We start from the raw sequence: 27028 nt of genomic DNA on the forward strand, positions 1-27028 counted from the left end.
GGCTGTTAGGAAAAAATTGTTCACCAAAAGGGCTGTCAAGCATTGGAACAGGCTGCCCAGGGGAGCGGTTGAGTCACCGTCCCTGGAGGTATTTAACAGAGGGGCAGACGTGGTGCTGAGGGACATGCGTTAGTGGTGGGTTTGGCAGCGCTGGGTTAATGGTTGGACTCGATGATGTTAAATTCTATGATTCTATTTATATAGGCGGCATTTCTCTTGAGATTAAAGAGGAATGTGTATATATTTGTGTGTGAGAGGAGGAAAGTGAAATTTTTTGGTATAATACTAACCAATCAAATTATGAATTACAAATTACTTAGTGGTGAGGAGGAAGAATGTTTGATTTTTGTGGCCACTATAAGCAGAAAATCAAATCTCTCTGCAAATCATTCTTTAATGCCTTCTCATTAACTTTAGCTGGTAATGAGAACAAATTGAGGAGAAGAAAAAAAACAGTCTGAAGGAGATGAGTCAGAGTTTTATGGACCCATAAAAGCTGTGCTGATTTACTCAAATGTAGAAGTCTGAAGTATACAGAGATTGGATTTTGACAGGTTTAGTTGATCCATAGCTTTTTAAAATATGCAAAGCTTTTTCAAGCATGACACACATGAAAATGAATAATGATAGTTAGCCTGTTGCTGTAGGGTTGGGGGATTTTTTGTAATTAAACGTTTTTTATGAATCTGCACTGCAGAATTTTGCTAACTGGAGTGAGCTTGAGTGTGAGAAAATAATATACTATAGAGCTGTATGAAATAAGTTAAATAGACACAGTCCGCTTCTGTTTAGCAGCCGTCCCCTTGACACCAGCTGTCGAGGCATAGCAGTACCTGCGGGGAACCGAAATGCCTTGTACATCATAATGAAGTCCCACTGACCACACTTCATTTTAACCTTCCTGCCTGCCCCCCTTTGTACAGTTTCTACAGCACACTTCTCTTTGTTGAGAGACAGAGGCAGTAGCTAATCCAGGTGGCATCCTGAAGATTATATTTCATACTAGCATTGGGTGGAAAATAGTTTTTTCCATTCTACTGAACTTGTTTTCAACATTAATTTATCCTATATGAGGACAAGATGAAGGTCTTTTAAACTCAAAGACTGAGAAAGGGGGGAGAAGAAAAACCCAACCAAAAAATCCCCAAACAACTGAGTGGGAATAAATGATAGCCCTTTATTTACTCTACTACTCCGGGTTGTGAAAGACTGTGGGTGCAGTTTTGACTGTTATTGCCAACAGAACTCCATTTTGAGAGGACTTCACCTGTTTGAGCTGTCTAAAGAATTCACTAGACGGGGCTGTCTCACTTCTGTGCCTAAAACCGTGACATTCAGGTTTTGGCTCTGTTAAGGCAGATTGGAGACACACCCTGAGGTTGCAGCATCCTACAAAAATGTACTGTCAGTGTATGTGTTCGTGTATATATATATATATATACTATATATTATTTTAGTTCCAGCACTTATTTCTGTCTTTTTCAGTTCCTTTTTGAGAGTAGTGCTATGTTTCACCAGTTTGGATTTCCACAATGCAGTGTTTGTCAGTCAGAAATCCATCTGTATTTATTTTTGGATTTTCCTTAATCTTTAGGCTTCAGAAGTTATTGAATACAAATACATCCTTGTGTCCTGTCAGCTCAGGTTGGATGCATGTATAGGAACGGAAATGGAATTGGGCATTTAGTCTGTCAGAAAAAGTATTTTAAGAGAGACACCTATGGGAATTTACCCTTCTCTAATTCGAGTATTTCAACAGTGAATTCACCAGAGTGATGGTTATGTTCAGACAATATCTGTCCTAATTCAAGTCAGGTAAAGATGGCACATATTTTGAATTTTAAGCAAAATAAATATGGATGCTGGTAGCTGGAAAGAGAAAGAATGTAGCTGGGAAGAAAATACAAGACTTTATTCTGATTTTCGTTTGATTGCATTATGCTTTTTTAAGCGTTTCTGTTGGCGTTTTTTGTTTGTTTGTTTTGCTTAAAGAAGAAAAATATACGATGGATAATTACATTACGTTCATTTACTGAGAAGTAATTTAGGGATTTTCCTGCCTTCATGCCTTGTGATACAAAATTATTATTGTAATTTTGTGGCTTCCTCTGGCAGTTGTCACTTTTGGAAGCCTGGCAGTCTGATTCCTAAGCAAAATTGCCTGTGTTTGTGTTAGCAACAGTAGCATGTCTTCTCTTCGGGAGCTGTGTCGCTATGGACCAAATGAGACTACAATAACTGTGTGTCAGTGGAAAAATGCAGCTGAGTGCAGGCTACTTCCAAAAGCCTCCTGTTTTAGGGCTCGGTGTCGGCTCTAAAAAAGGGAAGAAAGTACTCTGTCTCCTTCGTAAAAGTGGCTGGGGTGAACTTTGTGTTAATGTCAATGAATCTCTTCTATTATGAAATATTTTTTTGTTGCTGTTAAAATTGTACATCAAATGTACTTACCTACCAGTTTGTTTCTGCTGAACAATACGCTTGCAAAATATCCCTAGGAATTTTTGGAATTTATCCCTAGGAGTTGACTTTTTGTCTAGATTTACGCTGGTGTCAGAACTCTAGTATGTCTGTAGAATCTTTGCTTGGCTTTAACTGATGAATTAAGAGCTAGTATCAAGTCAGTCTCTTCTGGTTTATTTGATTTCCTTGAGAACTTGTATTTTAATGATTAACAGGGCGTTATTTCTTCTTATTTAGCTGTGGCAGACCTCCAAAGGATGTTCCCGACACCACCTTCTTTAGAGCAACACCCTGCCTTCTCCCCCGTAATGAGTTATAAAGATGGAATCAATTCAGAGACTGTGACTACCTTGGGAATGATGGAAAGTCCTATGGTCAACATGGTTCCAACACAGCTTGCTGAGTTTAAAATGGAGGTGGAAGATGGATTAGGTAGCCCTAAACCTGAGGAAATTAAGGTAACGTGCCAAAGATGCGGTATTTTGATGATCTCATCTATGTATGTTTTGATTTTTATAAACGAGTCACATGTATTGTAGTGTGTGTAGCAGACTACTTAACAAATGTGAACCGGATCCCTAGAAAGTACGTATCAGTCTTTAGTTAGAAAAAAAATTGTTCTCTAGTAAAAGAGTTTTTTAATTGTTTCCCTTATTTTACCTATAGGTGTTTTTCTGCTCGTAATTTTATGTTTGTAATGTTTTTGGGTGTTCCCAGGAAGCAAACAATATTGTATGTGAAATGAGCCCTATGCCTAACAGAAAGAATGTACGTATATGAAAAAACATCGTACTTGTGACTAAGTGGCTGTTAAATGATTTATTTCTTCAGATAATTTTTCTGTAGCACCTTTTCTGTATAGCCACTCCTCGCTGCCAGCCTCTGAGGGTGCAGCTAGCCTAAAATCATGCATGTAGAAAGGCTGCCTTTTCCTCTCTGAAATGTTGCCTTTTTTGGTTAGGGTTGAAAATCTCTGAGAAATCCCAGGGGTTGAACTTGCTCTGTTTCTTCTTCAGCTGATGTTACTTCACAAGTTTTAAGGCCAGATGGGACCATTCTTATCTGACTTTCTGTATAACACAGGTCAGGTAATGTCACATAGTTACTCCTATATTGAGTCCTATAGTGTATCTGAGTAAAGAACTATTTTGAAACGGGGACTCTGCTGCTGGGTACCAGTACTCACCTCCCTGACTTTACATACCGAGATGTATCCATTTTTCCATAGCATCACATAAAAGGACTTAACATGAGCACCTAGCGTACATTGATTTGTATTTCATTGTTCCATCATTAGCACAGGTTAAGAGGTGGGATAAAACCATTCTGCCTGCTTGTGTGTATTCTGCGTTACTTAACTTTTTGGGCCAATTTTTGTCACTTTTGTCAGAAGTTATTGTTATCAGATTTCCATGCATAAGGCCTGAGGTTTGGGGTTTTTTTTTATTTACAAATGCTCGTTTCCCTGTAGAAATAGACATCACCTTGTTGTGCAGCGAGCTCATTTGTACACAGGTAATGAAAAGGGAGAGACACACTATAACTGTCTTCCTGGTAGTCCCCAACCCTTGATTTTATAGCCTAATTCTTTCCTTCAGGTCCACCCCGTCCCTAATCTGCAACAGCCTGTTCCTTCTATATCAACAGCCATTTCTCTCCCCGCCACCTCTCCTTCCCTCTCATTTTGTGCTCCTGTGGATGCTGGAACTAACTGAAGGCTTATTTTTAAGCATCTGCATTGCTGAGCGCACTGTACAGGGAAAGACACGGCACTTGCAGTTGCATGGACAAGAAGTGGCTATATATCAATGTGGGAGTGCTCGTACATAAATTTATATTAGTATACATGAATTAGCTATGACTTAATAAATTTTCCTGCGTGGCAGAAAATAGTATACCTTAGGGAGACCGAAAGTAAAGCACAGGCAAGCCAGAGGGTGACTTTCTCCATCAGAGCGTTCAGTTTTGGCCCTGGGAGAGGAGGAAGTACGACAGCTTGTTGCATTCCGGGATTGTGTATCGCGTGTGTCTGTGCAGACCCAGGAGGTACCAGCTCATAGGGCTGCACATTAAGCTGACACCTGTGAAGGGGCTGAGCTGGTAGAGAGTTTTACGAACAATTCTGTTAAGGAAGAGAGACTTTGCAGAAGCGTAAGGGAGGTAGTTATCAGTGTTCCCCCTCGTGAAGACAGTTAACCACCTGGAAAGCTCGGTGTATGTATCATTGATCTCTTCTTTCTGTCCTCACTTGATAACCTGAAGGTGTGATGGGAAAAGGCATCTTCTTAGAGGCTTTCCTGCTGTCCATCGGCCTTGTCTAGTTTGTGCATCTACCAATCTTTATACCATTGTAGAACTTTGAAATAAGTTTTTTACAAGGTTTGTAAGACTGTGCCTTGCCACAGACCTTGCTGGGTTTTTTTTGCTTCTGTTTGTGCAGTAAACTATTTGCTTTAGACTAGGATAATTTGGGCCTGGAAAGACAATCTGTATTGCAGTTTGTTGAGCTGAAAGTTTGAGTGGGAACAGATTTTAGGGCGTCATTGATACTGAAGATATTTTAATCTCCCTCACAACCATTTTAGGAGTATTAAAATACATATTTTAATTCTGCCCGATAACATTTCCAACAGCGCAGTTTACTTGCTTTTAAATGTGTCACACCTGCTCATATACACCAGTGGGGGAAACAAGCACCTAAACCCATTGCTAATCATTTTGAGAACATGGAAGTAGATTTCTTTGGCTGAGTGTTCAGCAGCTGAAGGCAGTGATCCACACATTTCTCATCTCTCAATGCTTTACAAGGTGCGAGGGAAAAAATGCAAAGATCTAATGACTCGTTAAATATTGAAATTCTGAGAGAGACTACTGTTACTGTTTCAATAATGATTCTTACTTTGCAGTAGTGCCTCAAAAGGACTAGCTCTTTTCTTCTGAAAGAAACTTTGAATAGTTGTAGAAACTCTGGCTGAAGTTCTTGTCGTCATTCTCTGCAAACAAACGTGACAGTCAATGAAAGTCCGGTTTGACTGGACTTCATTAATATTTATATGTACTATTACATTTACTAGAGTGTTTATATATTTATATTTCATACTATATTTATATTTAATATTTGGGACGCGTAAAGCGTCCACTGTTATTACTTGGATTATATTAATCCCCAGTGTGGGGGTTATTGAGAGGCTGACGTAAGGCACATAAGGTTTCTTCATGCTGTGACTTGGTCTCTCTCTCCATTGTCAGTATCAGTCTTGCAAAGATCAATCTGTTAAGTGCCTAAATTAGGTGCTTAAAGTTAGGTAGTATGAAAATTTCACTGTACACTACTAATTTCTCAGACATGGCTTGTCTTAAATGAGTCTAATTGTGAAATCTACTGACGTTACAGTTGTATAGTATCTCAGGGAAACAAGGAGCCTCAGCTGAGTTTCCTTGAAGGAACTGCTCTTAGGTGTTTTGTAGAATGAATAAATATAAAGTTTGGGTAAAAAAAAAATGCAGTTTTAGAGGGTTCAAACAGTTTTAATTAGAAATACATATCTAAATATGAAGAGCAAACTTACCATATTGTTGTAAACAATGTCCCTTGCATGTTACAGGATTTTTCGTACGTGCACAAAGTTCCATCATTTCAACCTTTTGTGGGCTCCTCCATGTTTGCTCCACTGAAGATACTGCCCAGTCAGTGCCTCCTACCTCTGAAGATACCAGATGCCTGCATTTTCAGGCCTTCTTGGGCTGTTCCTCCTAAAATTGAACAACTTCCTTTGCCGCCTGCAGCCACTTTCATTAGAGATGGCTACAAGTAAGTACAGTCTCGTAGGAAATTAGTTGGTTGTGCCCATACCTAAAATGGCTCAATAATTAAAATTCTTGCATATATCAACAGTGCTTTATTACACACCAGAACCGTAAATATCCCGCAAATGTATTTTAAACCTTTTAAATTTGTCATTGTCTCAGATCAAAAAGGTCTGATAGTAGGAACATTTTGAATTAAAAACTGCTTTTGGAAATTGGTGTTGTTACAGTATGTGTCCACTACACTCTTAGTGCTTTTAAAAGAACAGGAACATGTGGTATTTGAATTAATTGCAATTTCTGATACAGGAAAATATTGTAATTCAACAGAAAACAGAAGTGTTAGGGAACAGAATTAATGCACTTAACCTCTCACGTCTCTCCTCCGAGTTCAGTGCCCGGTTCTCTGGCCTACAGTTAGGCTCCCCCCTCACTGGGACTTGTGCGTTCGGCGTGAGCTTCAGTCTGATGGTATCTGGTCCTGATGACACCGGTTTGCCTTCTGAGGGCTCTTAAAATTTTGAGCAGGCCTGTGACAGCTCTCTCCTCCGTGTTCTCGTGTTAGCTGCTCTTGGTTCTGGTGATTGAACCTGAACGGGTCACATACGGAGCTGCTGACCAGGCAGGTGCTGGTCGGGTGTGTGCTGTCCTCCCCTTTCGAAGTGCTTGTAGGAGAGATGCCAAGTCTCCCTCGCCATCCCTGGAGGTGTTTAAAAAAAGGGTGGACGTGGTACTTGGGGATATGGTTTAGAAGTGGTTTTGTCAGGGTAGGTTAATGGTTGGACTTGATGATCTTAAAGGTCCCTTCCAACCTCAGCGATTCTATGATTCTAAGTATCAGAGTGCTGTGACCTATAAGCAGAGACCGCTATTAAATTTAAAAGCATGTACTCCTTACTCAGTTCGCAGGAATTAGCAATGTTTATGGAAGAAATTCATTGCTGAAGATTTGGAAAGGTATCGCAGATTTGCACAATTAAATTGATAAAACCTCTTAAAGGGGACAATAATAGTACAAAGGTCTCCTGCTGCAGTGCATTCATGGCCAGAGGAAGTAGCCTGTATCTTTAAATCAGTCTGTAAATCCTTTAAATCAGTCCTTTTCCAGCTGCAAAAGATCCTTCAGTGTTCTCAAAAGAATTGCAAAAAAGAAATCGTAAACCCTTGATAGTGCCTAGGGAGCAATTTAATTCTCAGGTTTTTTCATAATAGTAACTGATTCACCAGGCCTGAGCTGGTTATTAATTTCAGGTATTTGTTGGGGAAAAAAACCCTTTCATTTTCAATATAATCCAATTAGAGTGAAGATTATTACTGCAGGCTTCCGACAGAGTGGTGATTGCCAATCAAGGTTTCTAGGTCACCTTTTCTTATTAGTCTGAGGCATTCAATATGCTTCAGATTCAGAACTCCTTCAACCCTTTGTTCATTTCTTTTTCTCCTCTCTTGCTTTGAGTTGGACTTACAGCAGTTCAAGGTAATAAAATGATTCTAAGGAATAAGGTCTTCACTATTTTTCTTTTCAAGTCACTAATGATATGTGAACATGAAAATAGCACTCCTTTTAAATAACACACAAAATACACACAGTAAGAACAAACATGAAAAAAAACCTGTTTCCCCTCCTTTACCAAGAGAGTCATAGAGTTCTTACACTTTTTCCTTACCCTAATATGTAATGAACACATTTGAAGAAAAGTGAGCAACCTATTGGCAACTTGGAAAGAGAAAAGTTAAAGATCTTATTCTTTCGATTGGCCCCATATTACCCATTTCTTGATATAATAAGTCGTTCCAAATACGAGATAGATCTCACGGGAATAGACAAACTATCACTTAAATTTGGCAGAAAATGACAAAAAACGAGTCATAAAAAACAGAGATTACCCAAAAATATGATTCTTATCTTTACTGGACTAAGAGTTTGTAGTGAAGTGTGTCACATTGTGCTGTAGACTATAATCCCAAATGAGGGTTTGCATTTACAGTATCTGGAATACTGTTCTCAGTTGCATACCACCGTGAGGCAGTGTCGTATACGTGCCACAGGCATGACTTCTGACAGCTATTTAAAGTGAGAATTTCTAAAATAAAGTAAGATTTCTACGCCTCTGAAATGTTTTCTTCATTTCCACTAGTGTGTATCTCTTTACAGATAATTGTGTTTAAAGCAACAACTACAATTCTCTTTTCCCTGAAGGAGTTGCCAATATCCTGAAATCTCAACTTGATAATTTATCTAGAGATTCTTCTCAAGAGCGTTTGAGTTTTAGTTCATGGGAATAATCTTTAAGAGGGCAGAGTGCCTGAGATGATACCTTTTTGTTATACTGATAAGAAACAAGTGTTCATGATGAGAATTACAATTTTAATTGAGAGACATGAGTGAAAGGTTATGAGCAGGATGTCTGAAGGCGTTCTTTCTTTACTGCAGTTACAATGAATCCTTTCCAGTTTCACCCTCTCCTTGTATTTAAAAATAAGTTTTGACAAAATGAGTCTTCACAACCAACCAGATCGTGAGGGCACTTGACTTTGTTTTTTCCTATATTTCTTGTAGCAATGTGCCTAGCGTTGGGAGTTTGGCCGACCAAGACTATCTTCAGATGAACACTCCTCAGATGAATACACCAGTGACGCTAAATAGCACTGCTCCAGCCAGCAACAGCGGAGCCGGAGTTCTGCCGTCACCAGCAACTCCCCGCTTCTCTGTCCCTACCCCACGCACTCCCAGGACCCCAAGGACTCCTAGAGGCGGGGGTACTGCGAGCGGTCAGGGATCTGTAAAATACGACAGCACAGATCAAGGTTCACCTGCTTCTACACCTTCGACAACGCGACCGCTTAATTCTGTGGAACCCGCCACTGTCCAGCCCATCCCAGAAGCCCACAGCCTGTACGTCACCTTGATTCTTTCCGACTCTGTGTTAAACATCTTCAAAGACCGTAACTTTGATAGCTGTTGTATATGCGCCTGTAATATGAATATTAAAGGTGCAGATGTTGGATTATACATCCCAGATTCATCTAATGAGGATCAGTACCGTTGCACCTGTGGCTTTAGCGCTATTATGAACCGCAAACTAGGTTACAACTCTGGGCTCTTCATTGAGGACGAGCTGGATATTTTTGGCAAGACCTCAGACATTGGCCAAGCTGCAGAAAGACGACTGATGATATGTCAAAGCAACTTGATCTCTCAGATGGGAGAGGGAGCCAGAAGGACCCAGGAACCTCCAATGAGCCTCCTGCTCCTGCTCCAGAATCAGCACACACAGCCTTTCACGTCTCTGAGCTGCTTGGATTATATGTCCTCCAATAACCGTCAGACGCTCCCGTGTATGAACTGGAGTTATGACAGGCTGCAGGCAGACAGTAACGACTCATGGGTAGAATGCTTCAACGCCCTCGAGCAAGGCAGGCAGTACGTGGACAACCCCACTGGTGGAAAAGTGGATGAAGCCCTCGTGAGAAGTGCCACTGTACATTCTTGGCCTCACAGCAATGGTACGGGTCAGAACAGATTTATTTTTTTCTTTGTATTTTTTAAAGACCTCTATAAATTTGTTTGAAACTTCCCAATCGGGCGCCACTTAATCTTTGTGTGGGAAATGATAGGCATAAAAATATTCTAGAAATAGATTTCTGAAAGCTTTACAAATTACATATGAAGTACCAGTAATCCAGTTTTCCTTAGACTTTGCAGTCTAAATTGTGTAAGAATCTGTGGAAGTTTACAAATCTGAAGCAGAGATGCAAAACAAATTGAAGTATTGAGGGGAGGGCAGAATTATGGCCCCTTTTTTTGGAGAAGGGTATAAGGAGTCAGCGGAAAAGAACTGCTCTGTACGAAAGTGTCTCAAAAGTAAAGAAATTATTTTATAATCAATTATTATCTGTTTATATGCTGAAAATGCTCTGAATTTTTATGAGCTGAGCTGGACAACAGTAACATTGAAAGGTATGTGAAAAGGACTATGATGGCAGTTATTTCAGTAACGTTTTCATGAAGTACCACATTAAATGCCATTAAGCTAATTAGAGTAGTACAAATGTAACAGCCATTGTAAAGAGCAATGCAAAGGACCAGTAAACCAAAAAATGCTGCCACCTCAAAATAATTCTTCCTGTTCCTCACTGAAAGTGACAGCTGCTCCTTTGTCCTTTGCAGTCCTGGATATCAGCATGCTCTCCTCCCAGGACGTGGTGCGCATGCTGCTGTCGCTGCAGCCCTTTCTCCAGGACGCTATCCAGAAGAAGCGAACAGGAAGGACCTGGGAGAACATCCAGCACGTGCAGGGACCGCTCACCTGGCAGCAATTCCATAAGATGGCAGGACGGGGAACCTATGGTACGTATATTGTGTTATATGCCAACAGTTAAAATGAAAGTGTAGTTTTCTAGAAATGTGCACTTTCTTCTGGAAATACGTTAGAACCAATGGGCTCTTTAGATAGCCACCTTTTTGTTTTCTTTTGGGCTCTTCAGATAGCTTCCCCCCCCCCCCCCCCCAAATGCCTTAAAAGGCATTTGAAGCACATGCTTGAATACCATAGTGAAGGTTTTACCCTTCCAGATGGATGAATATTTAGAGAGTGCAAAAATGCTGGGTGAGGCTCAAACTCCCTGTCTGAATCTGTGTTTTGCCTTGTACTGAAAGCAGCTGGTATATAAATGATGTGAAGATTGGACGCTCTTAAAATTGTACCAAAGCGTAATGGGCAAGAGGGGCTTTCTGAACTATACGAATATACAAGAAGTGGGTATACTTTCTCCACGAAGAGGTTTGCTTGTTGTAAGGTTCCCCGTAGTCTTAAGAAGAAGTTTCAGTTTGAGTATCTCCTGGTTATAAGTGACACTTCTGGAAAATACAAATTACAGAATAGATTTTGTAGGTGCACATTTGCAAAATAACGATTGACCTTTAAATACATATTTCTGGCCTGCAGTTTATTTCAGTCTTAACCCATTCAGTCTTGCTTAGGTTTTTTCCTACAGTTCCATCGTGCTTTGCTTTATTTTCTCTCTCTTGGTATTTACTATATTGCTGCTTTCCTTTGGGGCTAGGACAACTTGTGGTAACTGCAGTTCCTGTCTAAAGCTATTGTGTTTTACCAGGAGTACTTCCGATCTAATAATTTTTTTCCAGCATTTGTAACTTTAAGAGTTAGGATTTGCCAATTGTTACCAGAGAATAAAACCAAAATTCCCGTAGAGTGGGTAGCAGAGCCTTTGACATAGATTAATTTTTACTGAATGTAGACTTTTTAATAAATTTGGATTATATTCTGTAGAACGTACTGGGTATATTTTCGCTTGAAATTTTCAACGATATTTCTTCTAATGAGCACAGTCTTTGGGAGATACCGTGATAAACTGGATGGTACCACGCTCAGCTGCGGCAGCGAGTGCTCTGCAACGCTTCCTGGGGGGAGGAGCTGGAGGCAATTTTTAGAATTATGATAACTTTGCTTAACATTATGTAGCTGGGAAAGAGTTTGCCGAACCATTTTACTTAGTAGTTTTGCACAACCAGGTGGAGGTAGACGAAGAACTGTAAAATCAGATTTTATGTCTTCATCTTTTTACTTTTGGCTGAATAGGAACTTGTGAGATGCGGTTATGGTTATGACAATGTAAAACCACGACATTAAGCCTCGGGAAGGGCAACACATGTATTTACAGTGTACTGAAAGATGTTTTATTGCAACTTTCCTAGAAAGTTTTAAGGGGTGCTTGGACCAGCTTCCTTTGACTGAACTTTGATTTTACGACGTTTCTGAAGTACAATATAAATCTTTCTTCTCCTTTATTAAATATTTTTTGCCAAGGAAGACAACTGTGGGAGAACATGGTTTATCAGGCATGATACAGCCTCCATTTACGTTTCCACACTATGGTCAAACTTCAAGGAAGCTCAGCACGGCCAGGGATTCGTTATTTCCAAGACTCCTGTAAAAAGAACCCACTTCCTGGTACATCAGAGAACCCAGTGCACTTTCACCACTTATTTTAACATTTTTTTCTTTCTCTTTTTCTCTTTGAAGGCTCTGAGGAATCTCCTGAGCCTCTTCCGATCCCAACTTTACTAGTGGGTTATGACAAGGACTTCCTGACAATCTCTCCCTTCTCCTTGCCGTTCTGGGAGAGGCTGTTGCTTGACCCATACGGGGGCCATCGGGATGTCGCCTATATCGTGGTGTGTCCAGAAAATGAGGCCTTGCTCGATGGAGCCAAAACTTTCTTCAGGGACTTGAGTGCTGTATACGAGGTTGGAAAGAGGAACCACACTGAATTATTTCTTCTTAAGTGTCATTTCTGCTCTGCTGCATGTTCATTGGGAGAAATCCATGGGGGTTTTAAAGTAACGATTATTTGAATAAGGATATCTTTCATTTTGAGGGCTTTCTGCACTTTCAGAGTCCAAGAATACCATCTAATTGAGTTATACTGGGATTCTCTATGCATTTCAGGGCATTTGTTGCCCTCTGCTCTTTCCAATACACGTTCTCTTACTTTACAGAGCGTGTAACACTAGTATCAATACAGCTGCAACCTAACGCATGAAGGCCCAACCAAACCTAAAGGGCAAGGGGTAAATTAAAGAAACTGTTGCTTTCTTGTAGTTGCTAGGCTGGAGATAAAACCATCTCCTTTTTTTAGCATGCACTTTGTGTACCACTGAATATGTGGGTTTACTCCGTAATGTTACTTTTGCTGTAAGTAACAGATAAATGCAGCCTTTTGTTTTTATATTTATTAAGAAGGCAGCAGATGTGTGCTGGTAATAAGGGGTTTATGCTACAAACCAGTCTACATAACTTACTCAGGTGCTTGGCATCTAGTTACAAGCGTTTCTTCTTTCCTCACCAGATGTGTAGACTTGGCCAGCACAAACCAATCTGCAAAGTGTTACGTGATGGGATTATGCGGGTGGGAAAGACTGTGGCACAGAAACTAACGGATGAGCTTGTGAGCGAATGGTTTAACCAGCCTTGGGGCACTGAAGAGTGCGACAATCATTCCAGACTCAAACTTTACGCGCAAGTTTGCCGGCATCACCTAGGTAAGTCTGCCATGGCGCTAGCGAGGCTCTTCCGTTTTCACTAGGTATTTTAGAAGTTACTCGCAGTAGGTGGAAACGGGGCTTTTTCTTAAGGTATGGATTATCATCTGTTTAAAAAAGGTATTCTGAGGCTTTTCCTTAATTTCTTAATCCTTCCATGTTAAATTTGCCTACTTTAGAAACTTTGTTGTTTATCAGTCTGGTGATCTTGTCAGAGGCTCAAAAGCCAATTCTTATCTTTCTAGAAAAGTCAGTTTGTTGTAAGATGTTTGTATGTCTCAAAGATTTTCCACACAACACTGAAATGATCACATTGATCTGGTTTATATGCTACTGCTATGCATCATCACGCCAGTGTGACAGAATGATGTGCGTAGTGCCTTCAATATAGCGCTTATTTATATGAGGCGAGTTCACTAAAATGCTGGAAAGGAAGAATGAGGTGAAAAAGAGAAAGTAGTATCTTTGATGACTGGGGCCTCGATCTACTGGGTGTGGATACTTGGAACCACCTTACCCTCAAGGCGTGGTCTCTTCTGGACCTCATGTAGGTCCTTATTTGCATCCTGAAACAGTGACACTTTTTAAAAGATTAGTTGTTTGGTTTTGTTGTTTTGGGTTTTTTTGTTATGGCAACCTGCCATATTTGTTAGTTTAGAACATAATGCCATGTGTGCTTGTTTCATGGTGGAGTGTAGAATCCGAGGGTATGGAAGGGTATAAAGTTTGCTGGGGTAGTATCAGAAGACTGGTCCCAGCTGAGCCTGAATGAGTCCCTGGACTTATCTAACATTGCTCCCAGATTTCATGTGGGGAGAGACATGGTTATTCCATTCCAGAATGGATCCAGAGACAACATAACATGTATTGTGTATATGAGTGAGAAATGGCATCTTAGCACAAGGCACAGACCATCCAAAATATCACTGGGAATTCATTTGCTGAGACAGTGCTGGTTGGCAAGACAGGCAGTGATCACGGAACACCAGCCACATAAATGTTCCATGCTTGAATGAAATGTGCAAACTATTTTTTTGTTAAAAAATAGCCAGGAACTTTTAAGTGGTTTCTTGAAAAGTGCTTACTTCCTTTTCTCTGGAAAAGGCATGACAATTCTTAAGTCTGCTTACTTTGAGGACTGGTGATCTGGTTTTGAAAGAAGTTTAAGCAAACATATCAGAGTGAGCTGGGCTGTTCTACAGACTGCTGAATGCTCGCCCTATCCTTTGCCAAAGTTTGGCAGAATAGGCTAGGAACCATCTATCTCAAATGGCCCTGTTGCCTCATGCAGTCTGCTTTTGATTTTAATTTACAATGTAATTGAGCGGGAGAAGATATTAGAATACTATTTAACATAAAAACCTCAGGCTTACACACAGAAATATGTAGCGTGTACAGAGCCAGTGGAGAACTGGGCTGCTCAATTCACACCTGAGGCATCTGGCAGGGGTAGTGTGGGAAACTTCCCCTGCTGGTGGGGGAAGTTTCCCCTGGTCTACCTCGCTGAGAGTAACTAAATAAGAAATGTTAATTTACTTGGTTTTATTAAGTAATTACTCAAAAATCACCACTATGATATCTCTCTTTCTGATACTGAGGAGCAGAAATAACTATATTAAAGTTTGCCATTATTGTGCCTCAAGTAAAATGGACTTTTAGATTTTCAGTCTGACAAAGATAACCTGTAGTAGATTGCAAAGCTGAACACTATATAAAGCTATTATCGCCACACAATCTAGCCAGAGGTACCAACTTCAATTCACAAAGCTCCGCAAAGTCAGTCCTGTTTTTAGAGACATTTGATTCATATCAGTTAGAACTGAAAACCTGAAGAATGGATCCCAAAGTAAATATTTCTAATGGAGATCATAGTCACTTAGCAGTTGTATACTCTGAGAATATTCTAAAAGCGCAGAAAATATTGTATGACTTTATGGTTAATGCAGTTCACTTTGATCTGAGAGACTGTCATTAATCTCCTTTCCTCTTTATATGCTATTGCAGCACCTTACTTAGCCACTCTGCAGCTTGACAGCAGCCTATTGCTACCACCTAAGTACCAAACCCCGGCGGCAGCAAGCCAGACACAAACAGTACCTGGGAACACTGGACCTGTACCCTCAAATTCCACATGTCTTTCAGCTGCTGGGGCACCACCGACAGGCAATTCTTCTTTTAACTCCACACCCAGTGGTGGGACCACTAGCCTTCCAGCAGGAAGCACTTCATCCTCTGGATCCTCTGTGCCACAGCTGTCAGCATCTTCTGCAACACCCGGCGTTAACCAGATGACCACTACCTCTACTCCAGGGTTTAGTGGGAACATTGGTTCAGGGCAAAACACCAGCACTGCGGGAAACACAGCAGAACGCTCGCAGGGAAGCACAGGTCCTGGAGGAGACACAGAATCAGGTCAAAACTTACCACAACAGCAACAAGAAGGACAGGAAGGGTAAGTTACTTAAGTGCTCAAATGACTCAAAGGACTTCTCATTAAATCCACTGTTTTCCTGCTTTCATGGAACCTTTAAGCCTTCTGTAAATCCTTGAAAGGAGAGGACCTTCTGACACGTGCAGCATTACTGAGCAGGGCCCATTTTTATTTGTTTGTAGCAGTTACTGATAAAGGGGGACTTGGAAAAAACAGATCTCTCCTTTTTTGTTACAAGAAACAAAGCTTGATTCAGCTGCATTAACCTGGGTGTAGTGCTGTTTGGGATGCCGTAGGATACCCTGTGAGGTCAGGAAACAGGGTATCCTACAGGATACATTGCTGTTACTTTAAAACAAATTTTAGCAGCACAACTTTTTTAAAGACTTCGTTATAAATAGTCATCCATCAGACATAAAAATTAGGAAAAGGTTTTTTAACATCTTATGTAAGTAACTTCCTGAGTGAACATGTTTTTCATTACTCTCATAATAATGCATATTACTGATAGTCATGATATATGTTATGGAGTTCCTGTATCTTAAGTGAAAAGCCCACATCCTGTTGTAGTACGGGTTATCCTTAAAACATCTGTTCACTGGATCTATGCAAAATGCCATTTTATCAACTGCAGCACGGTTTCTGACAACATAAGCCTGAGCTGCTTTTTATCACTTACAGATGTTGAGCCTCCTATTCATGACTGAGGCACAGAGGAGTGTTTTACCAAGTAAAAAATGTTCAGTTGCTCCTCCCATTACCGATGGGACCTTTTCTGTAACTAAACAGAGGACTTCAGTCTCCATGAGTATTACTTTGGCACTTTTCCTCAGTTCTCAATTCCTTCTCTCTCCCTTCCACCTCTCCCAAAGAAAACCCTACACAGCACCAAAACCTGGGTATGCGCATACATAAAAAGAAAACTCTGAGCTAGTATTAGTCAACTTTTCCATATTATTTAGACATAAACTATTCTGATTGGATTAAATGAAATTATGTTAGACTTTATCCATTAAAGATACTTACAATAATTAATAACAGCTATTTTGGATTAAGAACTGCTTTGAGCAAAAGTCATCTCTCCTTAATCACTGTTGTCGTGTTTTTTAGGTTTGCTTCTGAACGTAAGAATCACTTAGTACTCCCCCTTTTCCTCCTCTGCTTCAGCTTTGCACACCTTTACAGAAAAGCAGTAATTAACAATTGTAACTTGCCTTTGATTTTAACAACGTGTGTGTCTCTAGGGTTACAGAGAGGGAGAGAATAGGGATTCCCACTGAACCAGAGTCTGCGGACAGCAATGCCTATCCTCCGGCAGTTGTCATCTACATGGTGGATCCCTTTACCTACACTGCAGATGAAGAATCTGCCTCGACCAACTTTTGGCTGTTAAGTTTGATGAGATGCTACACAGAAATGTTGGATAACTTGCCTGAGAATATGAGGAATTCTTTCATTCTCCAGGTAACGCTGCCTTCCTCTGTATCTTCACACTGGAGAGTGGTTCTATCACAGCATACTTTTGACACATACGCTATACTAAAAGATACAAAAGGGAAGATAACATATAAAATTCAGGTGACCTGCACAAATTATTTTGTTGACAGTAAAAGTCTATATATAAAAAAAAACACTTTGTTTTGATGAGGAAATTAATTTAAGGCTGCCACAGTATCCTCGCATCAAATCTGTTGCATGGTTCTAGCAATCATATATGCTAGATGCTGCCTGAAGAGGGATTTCAGGTATTTAAGTTGTGACTGGGGTTGCCCTTGCCAAAAATGCCCAGTTGCCCCTTTGATTACTTTGCATGTTGAATTGTTTGCTTTTTATGTTCCCTTGATTTATACTGTTTAACACAAAAGAAGTATGTGAAACCAGACATTTAATGCATAATTTAACTATTGTATTGTTATTATCTGCTTCTTAAAAATAATTTACCATGTAACTTGGCATATAATAATGGTTACTTACTATGGAATTACTTCAGAATTGAATTTGTGTAGTCAGAAGCAGAGCTTGGCCTATTGCCCAGACTGCCCGCATTTTGCCATGCCTCTGCTTTCACAGTGGCTCAGGCTCAATAAATGGGGGGGGAGTGGGAGGCCAGAGATTAGAAGCTGTACACATACGGGTGCAACACATGCAAGAAGCAGCATGTGAATGATTTCCGTATACCTTATTCATGTATGCTGAACTTGGCTTAAAAGTATTTTAATTTAAATTATTAAAAAAAAGAATTGGAAGTTAGTACAGTGTCTCAAATTGCACATGGAAAACCATTTGTCATTTTTGGACCTCATCATTCCCTGAAATGATGGGGGAAACTGTCACCAAAATATTTCAGGCTTGGGGATGAACTGAAAATCAGATTCACCACCTCAAGTTTTGGTAGAGTGCAGGCAATTTGATTGATTCAGACCTGAAGATACTTAAAATAGCTGCTGGTATCGCAGTGTCTGAAATGCAGTAACATGTAAACTCTATGCTGAAATTGTATTGTAGTCTGTATAAGACAACTAATGGGCTTACCAGCTCTTTCTAAGTACTGTTTATTTTCTAGGCGCTTACCCTTTGTTTCTCAAAATACCTGGCGTTATGCCAGTTCCAGTCCAAACAGTAGACAATTTTCTCTAAGCAAAGGGTAACGTGATACAGCTACCAGCACAGTATTCTCACAGCTGTACCATAGCGTACACAAACATACAGTTACTTCAAAACAAATCAAACCCAAAGCTTTACAGATTTATTACAATTCATATATAGAGTGGGAAAGCCCGGCTTCTGAAATCCTTGGATGAAGCAGTTGTGTTTTAAAATCACGCAGTCGCGTTTAGTAAGTAGAATATGCTACCAAAGTTCCTATTGTTCAAGCAAGAACCACAGAGTAGTAAAAATTTTGTGATACTTGAGTTTTATTACTACTGAAAATATTTGTTAAAATAATCTGCTTGGGTCTCATTGTGTTAGATACAACATAAATATTTTGTATCGACAGTTTCTGCTCCAAAGATCTCACTGTTCAAAAGAAAAGACGTTTCCACCGCCACGTGTAGGACATTGTAGTTCTCCACAATACATTAAAAACCTGAGTTTACAGGGATTTAATTCTGATTTTAAAAAAGATTTGGACTGAAAACATTCTTTTTGTTGTGCTTTGTTTACTTGTGAAGGGATATTGTGCCATTTCTCCTTCCTGTTCTTGTTGTGCAGATGGGTCTTAACCACCAAACTCAAATCTCGTAGGCAAATCTTACCCTAGTTCTGTTTCTGGCTTGTTGAACATGTACATTTAAGCGTCTTGCTTCACATTACGTTCTGAACCAAACAAAACTGAACAGCAGCATAAGATTGCTGAGCTTCCACTGTTTACTAAATGAAAAGGAGAAACACCCACATAAATCACTGCAATAGAATCTTAATTCTGCTCGCTACGGTCGTCTTTAAGAATGACACCGTAGTGCCGGTTCCCACACGACCTGCAAACAAACACTAATTGTAACCACAAACTGTGGAACCAAACCTGCCGAAACACAAAGTTCAGAACACCAAGATTATATAGTAAAGGCTACCTGCAAATGAAGGTGGTGATCAGAAAAACAAGTTTGAAAAAAAATTAAAGGGGTTTGAATATGGGTGTTTGGTTCTGGACTGAGGATTAAAAAAATTAAAATTAAAACTACCCCCAGGTTTTAGGGTGTTGCTTTTAAAAGCCACTAGCAGTTACTACTTCTGGTATACTTTGATAAATGTCATATGTGTAATCATGTGCCCTTCCCAAATTGCAGTATAAACTGTTCTTTTTGTGTAGTTGATTGGGTTTCTTCTACAGCAATGTTTATATCACAGAAAGCAAAATTCATTTAGAGTTTCTAGTAAGCTGTGTTTGTAGCTATTATCGATATATTATAGTAGTATTCAGTTGTTGTTGCCCTATGAGAATCTCCTCCATTGTTTTGGACGGTAGCATTCTTAGCTTTCTGAGAGATTTTACAACCTTAAATATATCATTACAATGGAAAGAGCGGGTTTGTATCAGGGAATACAGTCGCTGAATGTTGCAGCTGTTCATGAAAAGGGCAGCAGTCCTGAAGAGAAGCTACAGGTACTGTAATGCAAATAATTGAATACCACATACAAAGTGTCATGGTTGTTAAATGACTAATGGATGTGTGAATCTGGTTTGATATTAACAAACAGCTCTCTGCAGACTTTCAATCATGTTTTATTGTTTATATGAATTATATAGATTGTGCCTTGCCAGTACATGCTGCAGACAATGAAGGATGAACAGGTTTTCTACATTCAGCACTTGAAGTCTTTGGCGTTTTCAGTGTACTGCCAGTGCAGGAGGCCACTGCCCACACAGATTCACATCAAGTCTCTCACAGGCTTTGGGCCAGCCGCCAGCATTGAGATGACCCTCAAAAATCCTGAGGTTAGTAGTGGTGTCCAGAAAATGAAAGCTTGCTAATAAACCGTACCCACTTTTCTCAAATATATTAAAAAAAAAAAAAAAAGTAGAGAAAATACTTTTAGGAGTATTTTTTTCAAGATATAAAGACAATGGCAATGCAAAGGGAAAAGGTAAGCTAATACTAAACAGAAGATAGTAAGAAAACTGTCAAGAGTACTTGCTTTCAAACATTTTAAGCTTCTGGTTTTGAGTCATAAAGTGCATGCTGTTACGTGGTATTCGGAGACATTTTATAGTTTTCACCTGTGGTACTCCTACAAGAAAGTGTTTATGTCCAACCTTTATTTATACACACATATATATGCGTATATATGAAATAAGTTCCTGTGCCTAATTACAGATATTATATTAATTCCCAAAGGTAATGGAGAAATCCCCCTATTTCAGCAGGCTTATTTTCCATCTGTTTTTTAAACTGCAAATATTCAAGCCCTATTTCTAGAATTCCAGGGATTTCAAAAGAAGAATAATCCATCCTGCTTTCCATGAATGTTTTTCATTCTTTGAAAGATAACAGTGACTGTTTGACTTAGATTTAATGGACCAACTGAACGTTTAAACACTTACCTTGGGATAAAGATATGCCTGTTAGGTTTTAAAAACCCACTTGCAAAATGATCATAAAACCAACCTATCAGCACATTTCATTACCCATGTAAAAACATAAGCTTTCACTGAATTTTTCTAAAAGCAGTGTCACCCCAGGCATCTCCTCTTTACATTCATATGTTCGGCAGGATGGATTTTGCGGCCAGTTACACCAGCCGTACTTCAAGCTCTTTAGGGGTAAGGGGAAGAGCAATAGACTTGCAAGACCCCTGCAAGCATCTCCCTCCCTTTAATTAATGTTCCTGTGCTGTTGCCAGAGTGGTGTACTTCTAGCAAGTGACACAAGCAGAAATACCATACATACCCCTTAACGTCTTGAAGAAAATGCCGTAACTTACTGTTCCTCTAAGCTGATTAACTTGCACTTCGCGTTTCATGTTTAATTTCCTGCGTACACAAAAGACATCAAAAAAGGGGCAAACGTTTTTATGAGCAGCTCGCGTTCAGCATACTTAATTAATCGGATCTCTTACTTTTTCCATTTCACATGTGTTTGCTGTCAGTCTGCACTGCAGACTTTCAAACTTTGCCTGAAAAATTAAGAAAATACCCTGACCATTTTTAAATTATTGAGCATGTCTGGTCAGGCCCATCATGTTTTTTCTTCAGAGAGGAGTTATAAAGCAAAGATGGGTTTGGGGCCGACCATCTGGAAAGCAGCTATGCAGAAGACCTAGAGGTCCTGTTGGACAAGATAAATGTGAGCCAGCAATGTGCCCTTGCAGCCAAGAAAGGCAAGAGCAGACGGGACTGCATTAGGAAGGGTGCTGATGGTAGAGCAAGTGAGGTGATGGTTCTCCTCTCCTCAGCACTGGTGAGGCCTCACCTGGAACCTACTCTGGTTCTGGGTTCCTCAGTACAAGAAACACGGACATACCGGAGCAAATCCAGCAAAGGGCCACAAAGATGATTAAGGGATGGGAGGATCTGAGAGGTGAGGAGGCACTGAGAGCTGCAGCAGCTAGCCAGGAGGGCTCTGCCAAGTGGGTATAAATACCTGGTGGGAGGGTAGAAGCTGGAGTCAGGCTCTTCTCAGTGGTATCCATTTATGGGACGAGAGGCACTGGGCACAAACTGAAATACAAGAAATTCTGTTTAAATGAAAAACCTCCAGCAAACATTTTTACTGTAGGGGTGACTGAACACTGGAACTAGTTGCCCAGGCAAGCTGAACATCTCCATCATAGGAGATGACAGCCAATGTCTCTAGATGTCCAATGATGCAGGTACTCAGAGTCCTGGGCAGCCTGCTCTAATTGCCCATATACATAGATTGGACTAGATGATCAGAGGTCCCTTCCAGTCTCAGCCTCCTGTGTTTTTACGACTTCTATTTTATTTTATTTTTTTAAAGAAAAGATGTATTTAATAACTTATTACTGTCAGGCTCTGCAGGAGGACTGCACGTGTATTATTTACAATACTAATTTCCTTCTGCTTATTGTTAAATGGTGTTGAATGGCCTTGATTTCTTATAACCTTTTACAGGTTGATTTTCTGAGGGGTGGGGGGTAGTTTGTTACTTAAAGAGAAGCACTATCACATGTAGAGCAGACCTGATCAATTACTTCAGTTCTGGTTCAAAACCCAAAGTATTTCTGAAATTAAATCATGAGCTATAAGACTTAAAGAATTTCTGACATCATGCCTGATGTTCATGAAAGTACATTATACCTAATGCCTGCATAGAAACCATATATGAAGTTTGAACTCTTACCTGAGCAGTTTCTGAGTTGAAGTCCTTGGTACATCAAATTGGATCATCCTGTCTGTTGTTCTGTAGGTAGTATGTGAATGAACAGAGGTGAGCATATGCCATCAATTTTAGCAAAAGGATATACCAAATACCAGGTTAAACTGCTGACTGTTTCAGAGGACTGTTTCAGAGATTGGTATCACTCTGTCCAAAGACTGTTTTCATGCCTTAGTTTCCCTGTATATAAAAAGAAATCTTTAGATTGCGTTTTGAAGCGCATCAGTTTTAACTAGCAGAAATGAATTGTCTACAACCACCCTCTTCCCACTGTCTCTTAACTGCGAATGCCTTGCATTTATTTATTGTTTCAAACTCACATTTTTCTGTACTCACTGCCAATCTGAGTGTGTATTTCTTGCATTCAGTAGCTTTTGATATATCTGCTGATGACTGTGTTGACTTTATTGCAGAGGCCCAGCCCAATCCAGCTATACTCGCCTCCTTTCATACTGGCACCCATCAAAGACAAACAGACGGAGCTGGGAGAGACATTTGGAGAGGCCAGTCAGAAATACAATGTGCTCTTTGTTGGATATTGTTTGTCTCACGATCAGCGTTGGCTTCTGGCATCCTGCACGGACCTTCATGGGGAATTGTTGGAGACCTGCATAGTTAATATTGATTTACCAAACAGGTAGAAACCTTTACTGTCTACCCTGTATCTAGGTCTATAGTTGTCATCCCTCACTCTCATCAGTTTCTTGCACGTCCCGTCTAATATATTTCCCGCTGAGGTGATCGTGATAATGTTACAGTGATAACTAACATTTCAGTTGCCACTTAGAAGAAACTTATAAACTGCAGAGGAAAAAAGTTACCGTGTTACACTGGTTTTACAAATACGACCTACAAATCTTACCTTCAAGAACAACTAGTGTGTTGCTCCACGTATCAACACCTCTTGCATGTCACTGCCATAACAGTACTGAAAGCAGACATACTTTTTCTGCTGCTTCTTAGTAAAAAGTGAGGCACTCAAGAGAACTGTAAGAACTCCTGTAGAGGGTAAGCAGTGAAATAATTATGTAGAACAGAAATCTGAAAGTTGTCCTTGATTCTCTTCTCTTTATTCTTTTTTCTTCCTTAACCTGCAGGTCGAGGAGGAGCAAGTTGTCTGCACGTAAAATTGGTCTGCAGAAGCTATGGGAATGGTGCATTGGTATTGTACAGATGACATCACTGCCTTGGAGAGTTGTCATCGGGCGGCTCGGCCGCCTCGGCCACGGGGAGTTAAAAGGTATGAAATATCAGTGATGTCACGCCTTCGGGTTTCAGAAGGAAGACACGGCCTTAGTGTGGAAGGCAGAATGACTTAAAAAATTTAGAACCAGAAAATGGAAAGTGATAATCCTACCCTGGCACTGGATTTTTGTATTGGTTTGCATCAACAACGTGCTGGGTGCACTGGGTTAGACATTACTCCCTCATGTCTTGTAGATGCTGCGTACGTTAACTAGTGTTTGCACAGTGTACTTCCAAGTGGAACTCATGGGTTTCATCACATCTTAGAAAAAGATCTGAACAATAGTTGTCCTGTCACAGAAATAGAAACAAAATTAAATTCTGATTCTTAAACTCAAACAAACAAAAGATCCTTGCAAATGAAGTTACTGAACAAAAAAAAAAAAATCATTTTTTTGTGTTATACAAAACTAACTGGTAATCAGTGTTAACCAGCAATAAGACAATCTCTGCAGCCTGCAAGGCGTTCCCAAGATTTAGCATTCCTAACAGCTTTGTGGGAACTTAAAGGGAGCTCTGGAGTGCTTTAGGTAGAGGTGCTTCAATCCAACAAGGGTAGGGACTGCCTTGCTTCATGTCAACACCGATTCACTAATTTAAATACATGCGTTCAGCGCCTTTTCTTCCATTTCTAATGGCTGTGGCCACTCTTCAGGTTTTGTTTGGTAACTGATTGGAAGAAAATGGGATTCTGAGAGGGTGCTCTGAGTCTTCATCCACCTCCTGAGTTGGAACATGAAGATAAATTAGGCAGGAGGATAAAGATATTTCATGAGTGTTTGTCCTTTTACATTAATAACTGAAGGAGACATGAATTCCTCTGGCTAGCTTATTGTGAGAGATTCTGCATTTCATGAGATGGGAAAAAAAATTTAAGAACAGTGCATAATAAATACCAATTCAGTTGGAAAGCACAAAGAAATGCTTTGTGCAAAAAAGGGGGGCAAAAGCAGTAATTAAAGCCTTCTCTTATATAGCACACACAGGGAAGAAGAGCTGTTGCCTGCCTTGGTAGGGGAATTTGGCATCCATCACACACAGGAATTAAATGGAATGAAGGCAGGAAAACAGATTAAGAATTTAATCAGCAGCTCCCTTCCTCTGTTTGGTCACCTACATTTAGCCATTTAAATGACGTTAGTTTCTTGACTGTGCAGCTGCACCTCCACTGAAATGTGTTGTATTTAGTGTATTTTATTCATAACATTCGTTGATGTTGAGCGTGTGAATTTATATCTCTCTGCTTATGTTCCAAGCATTTCAATTATGCAGCATGTTAGATGAAAACAGATGTCCTTTTTGAAAAAAGAATCAGTGCATTTCAGGAAAAGATTTGTATGTAAATGAAAAAAACATAAAAAAAATCTTAAAAAAGGAACCCTTACATGTTGCCCTGTTTCACACCAGATAAGTACCTCCTCTGCCTTACAGGTAGAATGAAAGACTCATTCTTAAAGAAACACATCATCTTCAGTGGTCGGTCAGAGTAACGCAGTTAGCTCATGGGAAAACCAACACACTACCACAGAATAAAACACAGTTCTGCAGTAACGGTGCGACTCCCCAGTTTGCAGAGCCTTGTTTACATGGGAGCCAGTCCAGAATAGGACAGTGGTAAAGAAAGGCAAAGTGTTTGGAGTATTTTGCTATTTTCAAGCGAGTGCTGGCTATTTCAGAACTCCATTCTGTTCTATCATGATGTTTATTCGTTTCAGACTGGAGTATCCTCCTTGGGGAGTGTTCCCTGCAGACAATCAGCAAACAGCTAAAGGAGGTGTGCCGCATGTGTGGCATCTCATCAGCAGACTCTCCGTCTATCCTCAGTGCCTGCTTAGTTGCCATGGAGCCACAGGGGTCATTTGTTGTGATGCCAGGTAAATTCTGTCCAACTATTTAAATGCCAAAGAAACGTTTCTTCTTTTATCATACTTATCACATAAGCGCATTAATTTGTGCAGACTTTTGAGTCCAACAAGACGACCTTGGCTAGCGTGGCTAAATGTGGTAGTAAATAGGTTGAGCCAGCAGAATTCCCAAAAATGCCATGAAGAGATGCTACACTGGGAGCGTAGGCTCCTGGGGGGAGAGAGTACTGCATGCCAGTGCCAAAGGGATGCCCTTTGCCTTGGGGAGGTCATCTTTTCAGGTAGACCGGTTCTCATCCCCTGAAATGCGGTGTCGTGGATGCCCTCACGCAAGGAAGCCTGCAGACACTCCAAGAGTCTGCAGTGTGAAAGAGTAGGAGTCTGTGTAAAGATAAACCTACTTGCCCTTTCGTATGCTTAAGTTATTTAGCAAGTTCTATTATAAGCAGCAGTTCACAGAGTTAAGTTGAAATAACATTAGATTTTGAGGTTCCTTTATTTTTGTATTACGTAAGCACGTACTTTTTACTGTACATGGTGACATATCCTTAAACTACTCTGTTTTTTTAAGTTCAGACATAAAAGATTACTACATGGAACAGAATTAAACAAGCTTGAAAATTACTCATCAAGTTGAATAATTTTCAAAGCAGAGATTTAGTAACATGAAAAAATAGATGGCAAGTTCTGCTTTTTTCATATCAACCAAAGCGGGGTATATTTCATAATTATACAGATGTGTGTGTCAAAAATGAAGTTAACTCACTCATTTAACAAGTAAATCTTTGATAAAGGGGCAGCAGAATGAAAGGAAAGGTGGGGCATTGTATGGGGATTCACACAGCTAAACAGTATCTACACAAATTTTGATTTAATTTCAAGCTCTCCTAGTAATCTATTCCTTTTAAGGTAAGAACCTTTAAACACATGTATTAGCTTGCGAACCCAGATTAGATGCACAGAAATTTAATTGAACACAGGACATACATTTTGAAGGTGATGCAAATTAATGTCTGTGCCATTGCTTCTGTTCTGGAAGATGCTGTCACTATGGGATCAGTGTTCGGCCGGAGTACTGCGCTCAATCTGCAGTCGTCTCAGCTGAACACCCCTCAGGATGCCTCCTGTACACACATCCTGGTTTTCCCCACTTCTGCTACCATCCAGGTGGCACCAGCAAATTACCCCAATGAGGACGGATTCAGCCCTACTAATGGTAAGTCAGCACGTCTGGTGTAAGAGGTGAAATACTTGCGAATGCTCAGCCACCTATTCAGAACATCAGCAGAGCGGTACCACTCATGAATAAAAACCC

At 40.1% G+C, this 27028-nt stretch overlaps 1 protein-coding gene across 1 annotated transcript in view; it reads left to right on the forward strand.

Annotated features, from left to right (window-relative positions):
* MED13L (mediator complex subunit 13L) overlaps nucleotides 1-27028 on the forward strand; it is a 203163-nt gene that overhangs the window by 164010 nt on the left and 12125 nt on the right. The window contains exons 15-27 of the mRNA XM_082491423.1: nucleotides 2698-2918; nucleotides 6066-6271; nucleotides 8828-9774; nucleotides 10439-10618; nucleotides 12315-12538; nucleotides 13141-13333; nucleotides 15338-15785; nucleotides 17009-17228; nucleotides 20014-20202; nucleotides 23017-23240; nucleotides 23701-23843; nucleotides 25564-25722; nucleotides 26753-26929. Coding sequence (XP_082347549.1) covers nucleotides 2698-2918; nucleotides 6066-6271; nucleotides 8828-9774; nucleotides 10439-10618; nucleotides 12315-12538; nucleotides 13141-13333; nucleotides 15338-15785; nucleotides 17009-17228; nucleotides 20014-20202; nucleotides 23017-23240; nucleotides 23701-23843; nucleotides 25564-25722; nucleotides 26753-26929 — 3531 coding nt within the window. The remainder of the gene's footprint in view (nucleotides 1-2697; nucleotides 2919-6065; nucleotides 6272-8827; nucleotides 9775-10438; nucleotides 10619-12314; nucleotides 12539-13140; nucleotides 13334-15337; nucleotides 15786-17008; nucleotides 17229-20013; nucleotides 20203-23016; nucleotides 23241-23700; nucleotides 23844-25563; nucleotides 25723-26752; nucleotides 26930-27028) is intronic.

The sequence above is a fragment of the Vanellus vanellus genome (genome assembly GCF_965231255.1).
Source record: "Vanellus vanellus genome assembly, chromosome: 16".
Classification (NCBI taxonomy): domain Eukaryota; kingdom Metazoa; phylum Chordata; class Aves; order Charadriiformes; family Charadriidae; genus Vanellus; species Vanellus vanellus.